Genomic DNA, 12,304 nt, shown 5'->3' on the forward strand with positions numbered 1-12,304 from the left:
TTGCACCAAAACCACATTTTATTCAGATTTTCTTTTACGTTTTCATCCTCGTTAGGCCGACGAGATGGCGATACCAGTGACCGTTCTCCCGCTAATGACATACGAAACTTTCTTTATGGGATGCTATTTTGCCGAGGAGACCAGGGGATTATTAGTCACCCCACGATCCCCGCCATCCAGATCAATAAAAACATACACATGGCGATGTACGTACGTATGTGCGTATAGATCTCTAGGTCACATGGGTGGGCCATATATTCACACCTTGAAATAAATACTGTGACCAACCCCACTAGGAGACTACGGTGGCTAGGGGACCCCTAAACTATGGCCACTGAGATCATGATAAGGCAGCCATACTTGTTTAGCGCCTACATCCACGACACATTTAAAGCCTTGTGTCAAAGTGTGATAAAACCCAAGGTATTATGACCCACTTACAAAATGGCAGCCTTAAAGGGGTTATCCACCTTTGGGATAGGGTTGCTTTTTTTTACTTAAATGAATATATAAATCATTTTTGCAATTGGGTTTAATTAAAAATTTTGCACCGTTAGCCTGTAAAAGACAATTTGTTTTCCTAAATGTTCAACTTTGATGTGGTCTGCGGCCTTAAATAGACAGAGCAACACAGATTATAGCAGGCAGACGGTGCAAACTTTTTAATGAAACCCAATTGCGAAAATAATTTTTTTAGCCTCAAACATAATGCAGTTAAGTAAAAAAACAAAAAAAATGAAAGAGGAAAACCCCCTTTAAATCTGATGGTGCAAAAATGGCATCCAATACTTAGCCCTAAGTGGAGCTATTACACAATTTATGTGTTTCTATGGAGGTGGTGGCAGAAGAAGTCAACGCTAACCCTATAAAAAAAAAAAAAGGGAAATCCTCAAATAAAGCGAGAAGGGGGGAAAAATGTAAAAAAAAAAAAAAAAAAAAAAGGGACGAGGTCAAAAACACCCCTGCTTAAAGGGCCCTCATCAAATAAGAAGTCTACGGCTCCTCCCCAAGTTCCCCATATAAAGCGCTCCACACTATCCCTGACGTGTTGATCGATTGCACTGTAGTGTCAAAAGTTTTTTTGTACTTTAAGCTCATGATCTGTAAAACAAGCTCAGGCGGGTCTGATCTGCTGGGATTTGTAGTCCTCAGCCAGTATCACTCCACCCACAAGCCTTTTAAAGCAACAGAACAACAATAAGAAAAGAATAACTGACAATGAGGCCGAGCTGCGCCACATCCCTGTTGTCTTCGGGCCGCACTCCGCACAGCCTTGACTCTATTAAATAACAATTCATTAAGACGCTGGGGTCAGGGAATGCAGTAAAAAGTAAAAAATTGCAATTTTTTAACAAAAAAAAATTATTTAGATTCTTTAGCCATTTCCAAGAGAGAAACAAACAATGAAAAATTAAAGCGAGGCATTTAAAGGGCAACTTCACACTGAAGAGTATATTGCACGATCCTCATGGGAGGGGCTAAGAACCCCGAGAGGAAGCCCCGCCCTAGCCCAAAGGACTGAATTTGGTGACTACAAAGTTTTATGGTTTTGACTTTCAAGACCATAAAAAAAAAAAAAAAACTGAAGAGGATTTTACTTTGACACTTTGGTGTTGATCCCCTTTAGGTATAAATAATAATTGTGAGGAATTGCCCTGAAAATGTGAAAGCATTAAATAAAACAAATACCCTGGAGGCCCTCATGCCCCGAACCACAAGCACCGAGGTGACAGCTGGAGGGGCGGTAGGTGGCGCCCCCTGCTGGAGACGTCGGGGTACGAGGGGGCCATCACGTGTCCGGCAGGGTTTGTGCCTGTAGGTGGGATAAATCCAGTGCCGCTCCAGTCCCATCATCCGCTCAGGAAGAACTGCTTATAGTACTTGTTCATCTGCTCCAGGAAGATGAAAGTCAAAACCGTGTGAGGCCCCAGCCGGGCGTAGTACGGGGTGAAGCCCTTCCACAGGCTGAAGAATCCCTCGTATCTGACCACCTTCATGAGAACGTCCTACAGCAAAGAAACACGGGCTAAGGCGCAGCAGCGGAAAACAGGTCATCTGCTGCGCTCACTATTCTGCTGGTGTACATACATTACATATCCGGAGATACCTCCTGTATTATACCCCAGAGCTGCACTCACTATTCTGCTGGTGCAGTCACTGTGTACATACATTACATATCCGGAGTTACCTCCTGTATTATACTCCAGAGCTGCACTCACTATTCTGCTGGTGCAGTCACTGTGTACATACATTACATATCCGGAGTTACCTCCTGTATTATACCACAGAGCTGCACTCACTATTCTGCTGGTGCAGTCACTGTGTACATACATTACATATCCGGAGTTACCTCCTGTATTATACCACAGAGCTGCACTCACTATTCTGCTGGTGCAGTCACTGTGTACATACATTACATTACTGATCCTGAGTTACATCCTGTATTATACCCCAGAGCTCCACACAGCAGAATAGTGAGTGCAGCTCTGGAGTATAATACAGGATGTAACTCAGGATCAGTAATGTATGTACACAGTGACTGCACCAGCAGAATAGTGAGTGCAGCTCTGGGGTATAATACAGGATGTAACTCAGGATCAGTAATGTAATGTATGTACACAGTGACTGCACCAGCAGAATAGTGAGTGCAGCTCTGGGGTATAATACAGGATGTAACTCAGGATCAGTAGTGTAATGTATGTACACAGTGACTGCACCAGCAGAATAGTGAGTGCAGCTCTGGAGTATAATACAGGAGGTAACTCAGGATCAGTAATGTAATGTATGTACACAGTGACTGCACCAGCAGAATAGTGACTGCAGCTCTGGGGTATAATACAGGATGTAACTCAGGATCAGTAATGTATGTACACAGTGACTGCACCAGCAGAATAGTGAGTGCAGCTCTGAGGTATAATACAGGATGTAACTCAGGATCAGTAATGTAATGTATGCACACAGTGACTGCACCAGCAGAATAGTGAGTGCAGCTCTGAGGTATAATACAGGATGTAACTCAGGATCAGTAATGTATGCACACAGTGACTGCACCAGCAGAATAGTGAGTGCAGCTCTGGAGTATAATACAGGATGTAACTCAGGATCAGTAATGTAATGTATGTACACAGTGACTGCACCAGCAGAATAGTGCGTGCAGCTCTGGAGTATAATACAGGATGTAACTCAGGATCAGTAATGTAATGTATGTACACAGTGACTGCACCAGCAGAATAGTGAGTGCAGCTCTGGAGTATAATACAGGATGTAACTCAGGATCAGTAATGTAATGTATGTACACAGTGACTGCACCAGCAGAATAGTGCGTGCAGCTCTGGAGTATAATACAGGATGTAACTCAGGATCAGTAATGTAATGTATGTACACAGTGACTGCACCAGCAGAATAGTGACTGCAGCTCTGGGGTATAATACAGGATGTAACTCAGGATCAGTAATGTATGTACACAGTGACTGCACCAGCAGAATAGTGAGTGCAGCTCTGAGGTATAATACAGGATGTAACTCAGGATCAGTAATGTAATGTATGCACACAGTGACTGCACCAGCAGAATAGTGAGTGCAGCTCTGAGGTATAATACAGGATGTAACTCAGGATCAGTAATGTATGCACACAGTGACTGCACCAGCAGAATAGTGAGTGCAGCTCTGGGGTATAATACAGGATGTACCAGTGTAGATAACCAGGACCATGGCTGTCTAGGGGACATACTCTACACAGCAGCTGATGTGTTACATTTGGGGCCCCACTCGCTCATATTTGGGACCCCAAGCGCTCACACACGTGCTCTGCTCCCCTTTCTGCAGTCGGCAGTACTCACCAGTCCATTCTTATACTCCGGTTTCCCGTCGATCATCCGCATGTTCTGTATCCTGGGGAGAGAAGTTATGGCAGTTATACCCCACTCCTGACTGCTCTGCCATGGCACCGCCCCTTTAAGTGTCCGGCTTAGCTGTAGTTGGGAGCACACGGTGCCTGAACCAGGAGGCTCTGGATGAGCTGAGCAATGGCTGTCTCTTCTAATAGAGCAGGTTTTAGCTGTGAATCTCACCTGGTTTTGGCGATGTCCACCGGCATGGAGGCGGCAGTGGTGACCAGGCCACTGATCATACTGGCACAGAAGTGGCAGAGAATGTCATCCCGGAAATATCCTGCAGGACAAGGACAGATAATCACATCTACAGCCGGACAGACACCTCCTTGCTGACGGTCTCCACCCTCCCGGGGCTGTTCTCTCACCAGAGTCCAGAAGGGCCTGCTTGGACTGGGAGTAGGAGGCCAGCTGGGCAGCGTTGACCACCACGGCCCGCGCCATCGTGGGTACACAGCCCTGGAGAAGAGAGAAGGGTCAGGGTGACTGCAGAGAAGGACGCCGTGACAGCTGGCTCCCGGCATGGACTACTACACCCACCCTCCACAGCGTGGTGATGCCCTCCTCCCGCGACATCCTGACCAGGGCATTGAAGACGTTGCTGTATCCTCTCCTCTGGTCTGCGGGCAACCTGCACGAGAAAGAAAGCACCGAGAACATGGAGGGGCGAGCAACACTCCCAGCGACCACCGGGGGCGCTCTCTGCACGCTTTACCTCCCATCAGCAGTCATCCTGATTAGCGCCACCTCGGCCGGAGTCCCCACAAAGGCCCCTGTGGCCCCGGCCGTCATCCCGATCGCTGCCTTCATGAAGAAGTTGGGGGGAGTCCCGTCCGCCTTGGTCAGCTTCTCGAAGAGGATGGTGTAGATCCCCAGACGGGTGGTCGTGTACGTCGCCTGACGCAGCAACCCCGCGGACAACCTGAGAACAGGGCGAGGGGTAACACAGAGGAAGAGACTGTGCCGCCCCCTGCAGGGCGACGAGAGGGCCTACGAGATCATCAGTGAGGCTCTTACCCGGTGTAGATCCCCCGCAGACCCTCATTCCTCAGGATGCTTCCTACCGCGTGGAAGCTGGTCTTGTACTCCTTGGTCTTGGCGCCCTCTCCGCTCAGCTGCATGCGGTTCTTCACCAGATCCAGCGGCTGCACGAACACGGTGGCGCCCATCCTGTGTGCGGGAGCAGAGGGCGTTAGTACTGGGAGAGAGCCCCCTACAGAAATAATCCCAGAAGGGAACATGGCAGCTCCTGTGACCGGTGCAGAGGTCAGTCAGTTCACCACCGGCCCCTCGCCCCACCAAGGTCACCACCGGCCTCTCGCCCCACCAGTGTCACCACCGGCCTCTCGCCCCACCAAGGTCACCACCGGCCTCTCGCCCCACCAAGGTCACCACCGGCCTCTCGCCCCACCAAGGTCACCACCGGCCTCTCGCCCCACCAAGGTCACCACCGGCCTCTCGCCCCACCAAGGTCACCACCGGCCTCTCGCCCCACCAAGGTCACCACCGGCCTCTCGCCCCACCAAGGTCACCACCGGCCCCTCGCCCCACCAAGGTCACCACCGGCCTCTCGCCCCACCAAGGTCACCACCGGCCTCTCGCCCCACCAAGGTCACCACCGGCCTCTCGCCCCACCAAGGTCACCACCGGCCTCTCGCCCCACCAAGGTCACCACCGGCCTCTCGCCCCACCAAGGTCACCACCGGCCTCTCGCCCCACCAAGGTCACCACCGGCCTCTCGCCCCACCAAGGTCACCACCGGCCCCTCGCCCCACCAAGGTCACCACCGGCCTCTCGCCCCACCAAGGTCACCACCGGCCTCTCGCCCCACCAAGGTCACCACCGGCCTCTCGCCCCACCAAGGTCACCACCGGCCTCTCGCCCCACCAAGGTCACCACCGGCCTCTCGCCCCACCAAGGTCACCACCGGCCTCTCGCCCCACCAAGGTCACCACCGGCCTCTCGCCCCACCAAGGTCACCACCGGCCTCTCGCCCCACCAAGGTCACCACCGGCCTCTCGCCCCACCAAGGTCACCACCGGCCTCTCGCCCCACCAAGGTCACCACCGGCCTCTCGCCCCACCAAGGTCACCACCGGCCTCTCGCCCCACCAAGGTCACCACCGGCCTCTCGCCCCACCAAGGTCACCACCGGCCTCTCGCCCCACCAAGGTCACCACCGGCCTCTCGCCCCACCAAGGTCACCACCGGCCTCTCGCCCCACCAAGGTCACCACCGGCCTCTCGCCCCACCAAGGTCACCACCGGCCTCTCGCCCCACCAAGGTCACCACCGGCCTCTCGCCCCACCAAGGTCACCACCGGCCTCTCGCCCCACCAAGGTCACCACCGGCCTCTCGCCCCACCAAGGTCACCACCGGCCTCTCGCCCCACCAAGGTCACCACCGGCCTCTCGCCCCACCAAGGTCACCACCGGCCTCTCGCCCCACCAAGGTCACCACCGGCCTCTCGCCCCACCAAGGTCACCACCGGCCTCTCGCCCCACCAAGGTCACCACCGGCCTCTCGCCCCACCAAGGTCACCACCGGCCTCTCGCCCCACCAAGGTCACCACCGGCCTCTCGCCCCACCAAGGTCACCACCGGCCTCTCGCCCCACCAAGGTCACCACCGGCCTCTCGCCCCACCAAGGTCACCACCGGCCTCTCGCCCCACCAAGGTCACCACCGGCCTCTCGCCCCACCAAGGTCACCACCGGCCTCTCGCCCCACCAAGGTCACCACCGGCCTCTCGCCCCACCAAGGTCACCACCGGCCTCTCGCCCCACCAAGGTCACCACCGGCCTCTCGCCCCACCAAGGTCACCACCGGCCTCTCGCCCCACCAAGGTCACCACCGGCCTCTCGCCCCACCAAGGTCACCACCGGCCTCTCGCCCCACCAAGGTCACCACCGGCCTCTCGCCCCACCAAGGTCACCACCGGCCTCTCGCCCCACCAAGGTCACCACCGGCCTCTCGCCCCACCAAGGTCACCACCGGCCTCTCGCCCCACCAAGGTCACCACCGGCCTCTCGCCCCACCAAGGTCACCACCGGCCTCTCGCCCCACCAAGGTCACCACCGGCCTCTCGCCCCACCAAGGTCACCACCGGCCTCTCGCCCCACCAAGGTCACCACCGGCCTCTCGCCCCACCAAGGTCACCACCGGCCTCTCGCCCCACCAAGGTCACCACCGGCCTCTCGCCCCACCAAGGTCACCACCGGCCTCTCGCCCCACCAAGGTCACCACCGGCCTCTCGCCCCACCAAGGTCACCACCGGCCTCTCGCCCCACCAAGGTCACCACCGGCCTCTCGCCCCACCAAGGTCACCACCGGCCTCTCGCCCCACCAGGGTCACCACCGGCCTCTCGCCCCACCAGGGTCACCACCGGCCTCTCGCCCCACCAGGGTCACCACCGGCCTCTCGCCCCACCAGGGTCACCACCGGCCTCTCACCCCACCAGGGTCACCACCGGCCTCTCACCCCACCAGGGTCACCACCGGCCTCTCACCCCACCAGGGTCACCACCGGCCCCTCACCCCACCAGGGTCACCACCGACGCCTCACCCAACCAATGTCACTACCGGCCCCTCACCCCACCAAGGTCACCATCAGCCCCTCACCCAACCAGCGTCACCACCGACCCCTCACCCCACGAAGGTCACCACTACCGGCCCCTCACCCACCCAGGTCACTACCGGCCCCTCACCCACCCAGGTCACCACCGGCTCCTCGCCCAACCAACTTCACCACCGGCCCCTCACCCCACCAGGGACACCACTGGCCCCTCACCCCACCAGGGACACCACTGGCCCCTCACCCCACCAGGGACACCACCGTCCCCTCATCCACCCAGGTCACCACCGGCCCCTCACCCACCCAGTGTCAACACCGGCCCCTCACCCCACCAGCGTCACCACCGGCCTCTCACCCAATCAGCGTCACCACCGGCCTCTCCCCCCACCAGCATCACCCCAACAGGGTCACCACCGGCCCCTCACCAAACCATGGTCACCACCGACCCCTCACCCAACCAGCATCACGACCGGCCCCTTACCCAACCAAGGTCACCACCAGCCCTTCACCCCACCAGGGTCACCACCGGCCCCTCACTCCACCAGCATCACCACCGGCCCCTCTCCCCACCAAGGTCACCATCGGCCCCTCACCCAACCAACGTCACCACCAGCCCCTCACCCAACCACCGTCCCCTCACCCAAACAGGTTCATGGACAGAGACGGAAGGTCACATGAACTGTACTTTGTAATGTCTGTATATGATGGGAGTTGTAGTACCACAGCCACACAGGGGCCAGGAGCCTGATCACGACTATACACTGTAACAACCCCTCAGCTGTAACTGTGGCATATACATAGGAGCCTGGGACTGTACTACACTGATACACTGTAAAAATCTCTCAGCAGGAGCTGGCTCAGTGATCGGCCTTTCCCCCGTACAGCATTGCTCTCTCCTCAGTGGTCAGGCTTTCCCCTGTACAGCGGAGCTCTCTCCTCAGTGATTAGACTTTCCCCTGTACAGCGGAGCTCTCTCCTCAGTGGTCAGGCTTTCCCCTGTACAGCGGAGCTCTCTCCTCAGTGGCCAGGCTTTCCCCTGTACAGCGGAGCTCTCTCCTCAGTGGCCAGGCTTTCCCCTGTACAGCGGAGCTCTCTCCTCAGTGGCCAAGCTTTCCCCTGTACAGCGGAGCTCTCTCCTCAGTGATTAGGCTTTCCCCTGTACAGCGGAGCTCTCTCCTCAGTGATTAGGCTTTCCCCTGTACAGCGGAGCTCTCTCCTCAGTGGCCAGGCTTTCCCCCGTACAGCATTGCTCTCTCCTCAGTGGTCAGGCTTTCCCCTGTACAGCGGAGCTCTCTCCTCAGTGATTAGGCTTTCCCCTGTACAGCGGAGCTCTCTCCTCAGTGATTAGACTTTCCCCTGTACAGCGGAGATCTCTCCTCAGTGATTAGACTTTCCCCTGTACAGCGGAGCTCTCTCCTCAGTGATTAGACTTTCCCCTGTACAGCGGAGCTCTCTCCTCAGTGATTAGGCTTTCCCCTGTACAGCGGAGCTCTCTCCTCAGTGATTAGACTTTCCCCTGTACAGCGGAGCTCTCTCCTCAGTGATTAGACTTTCCCCTGTACAGCGGAGATCTCTCCTCAGTGGCCAGGCTTTCCCCTGTACAGCGGAGATCTCTCCTCAGTGATTAGACTTTCCCCTGTACAGCGGAGCTCTCTCCTTAGAGATCGGACTTTCCCCTGTACAGCGGAGCTCTCTCCTCAGAGATCGGACTTTACCCTGTACAGTGGAGCTCTCTCCTTAGTGATTAGACTTTCCCTTGTACAGCGGAGATCTCTCCTTAGTGATCGGCCTTTCCCCTGTACAGCGGAGATCTCTCCTTAGTGATTAGACTTTCCCCTGTACAGTGGAGCTCTCTCCTTAGTGATCGGACTTTCCCCTGTACAGCGGAGCTCTCTCCTCAGTGATTAGACTTTCCCCTGTACACTGGACCTCTCTCCTCAGATAGGACTTTCCCTTGTACAGCGGAGCTCTCTCCTCAGTGATTAGACTTTCCCCTGTACACTGGACCTCTCTCCTCAGTGATTAGACTTTCCCCTGTACACTGGACCTCTCTCCTCAGATAGGACTTTCCCTTGTACAGCGGAGCTCTCTCCTCAGTGATTAGACTTTCCCCTGTACAACGGAGCTCTCTCCTCAGTGATAAGACTTTCCCCTGTACACTGGACCTCTCTCCTGAGATTGGACTTTCCCCTGTACAGCGGAGCTCTCTCCTCAGTGATTAGACTTTCCCCTGTACAACGGAGCTCTCTCCTCAGTGATAAGACTTTCCCCTGTACACTGGACCTCTCTCCTGAGATTGGACTTTCCCCTGTACAGCGGAGCTCTCTCCTCAGTGATTAGACTTTCCCCTGTACAGCGGAGCTCTCTCCTCAGTGATTAGACTTTCCCCTGTACAGCGGAGCTCTCTCCTTAGAGATCGGACTTTCCCCTGTACAGCGGAGCTCTCTCCTCAGAGATTGGACTTTCCCCTGTACAGCGGAGATCTCTCCTCAGTGATTAGACTTTCCACCGTACAGCAGAGATCTCTCCTCAGTGATCGGACTTTCCCCTGTAAAGCGGAGCTCTCTCCTCAGTGGTCAGACTTTACCCTGTACAGCGGAGATCTCTCCTCAGTGATTAGACTTTCCCCTGTACAGCGGAGCTCTCTCCTCAGTGATTATACTTTCCCCTGTACAGCAGAGCTCTCTCCTCAGTGGTCAGACTTTCCCCTGTACAGCGGAGCTCTCTCCTCAGTGATTAGACTTTCCCCTGTACAGCGGAGCTCTCTCCTCAGTGATTAGACTTTCCCCTGTACAGCGGAGATCTCTCCTCAGTGATTAGACTTTCCCCTGTACAGCAGAGATCTCTCCTCAGTGATCGGACTTTCCCCTGTACAGCAGAGCTCTCTCCTCAGTGGTCAGACTTTCCCCTGTACAGCGGAGCTCTCTCCTCAGTGATTAGACTTTCCCCTGTACAGCGGAGCTCTCTCCTCAGTGATCGGACTTTCCCCTGTACAGCAGAGCTCTCTCCTCAGTGATTAGACTTTCCCCTGTACAGCGGAGATCTCTCCTCAGTGATTAGACTTTCCCCTGTACAGCAGAGATCTCTCCTCAGTGATCGGACTTTCCCCTGTACAGCAGAGCTCTCTCCTCAGTGGTCAGACTTTCCCCTGTACAGCGGAGCTCTCTCCTCAGTGATTAGACTTTCCCCTGTACAGCGGAGATCTCTCCTCAGTGATTAGACTTTCCCCTGTACAGCAGAGATCTCTCCTCAGTGATCGGACTTTCCCCTGTAAAGCGGAGCTCTCTCCTCAGTGGTCAGACTTTACCCTGTACAGCGGAGATCTCTCCTCAGTGGTCAGACTTTCCCCTGTACAGCGGAGATCTCTCCTCAGTATAACGGAGCTCCCAGTATCTTATAATAAACAGAACATTTGTTCTCTCTCCTGTGGGGGAACTTGGATTTAAAGGGCCAAAACCAAAGAGCCATCAGATAAGAGAGATCATCAGTGGAGGGGTTAGGGGAGTGCAGACCCCCAGACCTCAGGAAATGAGGTGTGACCTGTAAGTGGTATCAGCAATTCATTAGGAAAAGAGGGAGCAACATGGCCGTCACAGGGCCCTCCCACCCCAACTACCACTAACAGGAACAATAACCCCTCCCCGGCTACCACTGACACCCAAAGCAACCTTGGGGGGAGTACTATGGCAGTCCGTGGCAGTGGGGGTTACCGGGGCCATCAGTGGCAGTGGGGGGTTACCGGGGCCATCAGTGGCAGTGGGGGGTTTACCGGGGCCATCAGTGGCAGTGGGGGGTTTACCGGGGCCATCAGTGGCAGTGGGGGGTTTACCGGGGCCATCAGTGGCAGTGGGGGGTTTACCGGGGCCATCAGTGGCAGTGGGGGGGTTACCGGGGCCGTCAGTGGTAGTGGGGGGGTTACCGGGGCCGTCAGTGGTAGTGGGGGGGTTACCGGGGCCGTCAGTGGTAGTGGGGGGTTACCGGGGCCGTCAGTGGTAGTGGGGGGTTACCGGGGCCGTCAGTGGTAGTGGGGGGTTACCGGGGCTGTCAGTGGTAGTGGGGGGGGTTACTGGGGCTGTCAGTGGTAGTGGGGGGTTACCGGGGCTGTCAGTGGTAGTGGGGGGGGGGGGTTACTGGGGCCGTCAGTGGTAGTGGGGGGTTACCGGGGCCATCAGTGGTAGTGGGGGGTTAGCGGGGCCATCAGTGGTAGTGGGGGGGTTAGCGGGGCCATCAGTGGTAGTGGGGGGGTTAGCGGGGCCATCAGTGGTAGTGGGGGGGTTAGCGGGGCCATCAGTGGTAGTGGGGGGGTTAGCGGGGCCATCAGTGGTAGTGGGGGGGTTAGCGGGGCCATCAGTGGTAGTGGGGGGGTTAGCGGGGCCATCAGTGGTAGTGGGGGGGTTAGCGGGGCCATCAGTGGTAGTGGGGGGGTTAGCGGGGCCATCAGTGGTAGTGGGGGGGTTAGCGGGGCCATCAGTGGTAGTGGGGGGGTTACCGAGGCCATCAGTGGTAGTGGGGGGTACTGGGGCCATCAGTGGTAGTGGGGGGTACTGGGGCCATCAGTGGTAGTGGGGGGTACTGGGGCACTGTATCTATCATTGCTCGCTGGGGGGGATGCTCATTAGCATATATATCAGTGCCAGACACAGCCCCACCACCTCTTACACAAGGAGGTTCTGCAGCAGCAGCGGTTTCCCCTATAAGCAGTGTCCCCTATAAGCGGTGTCCCCTATAAGCAGTGTCCCCTATAAGCAGTGTCCCCTATAAGCGGTGTCCCCTATAAGCGGTGTCCCCTATAAGCAGTGTCCCCTATAAGCGGTGTCCCCTATAAGCGGTGTCCCCTATAAGCA

General features: G+C 56.0%; 1 protein-coding gene across 1 annotated transcript in view; it reads right to left on the reverse strand.

Moving 5' to 3' along the window:
- Nucleotides 1–12,304, reverse strand: part of SLC25A11 (solute carrier family 25 member 11) — a 13,115-nt gene continuing 811 nt past the window's right edge. The window contains exons 2-8 of the mRNA XM_077261633.1: nucleotides 4,907–5,059; nucleotides 4,605–4,811; nucleotides 4,430–4,520; nucleotides 4,258–4,348; nucleotides 4,070–4,169; nucleotides 3,839–3,890; nucleotides 1–2,006 (exon numbers count right to left, since the gene is read on the reverse strand). Coding sequence (XP_077117748.1) covers nucleotides 1,851–2,006; nucleotides 3,839–3,890; nucleotides 4,070–4,169; nucleotides 4,258–4,348; nucleotides 4,430–4,520; nucleotides 4,605–4,811; nucleotides 4,907–5,059 — 850 coding nt within the window. The 3' untranslated portion in view covers nucleotides 1–1,850. The remainder of the gene's footprint in view (nucleotides 2,007–3,838; nucleotides 3,891–4,069; nucleotides 4,170–4,257; nucleotides 4,349–4,429; nucleotides 4,521–4,604; nucleotides 4,812–4,906; nucleotides 5,060–12,304) is intronic.

This window comes from Ranitomeya variabilis, chromosome 5, assembly GCF_051348905.1.
Source record: "Ranitomeya variabilis isolate aRanVar5 chromosome 5, aRanVar5.hap1, whole genome shotgun sequence".
Classification (NCBI taxonomy): Eukaryota; Metazoa; Chordata; class Amphibia; order Anura; family Dendrobatidae; genus Ranitomeya; species Ranitomeya variabilis.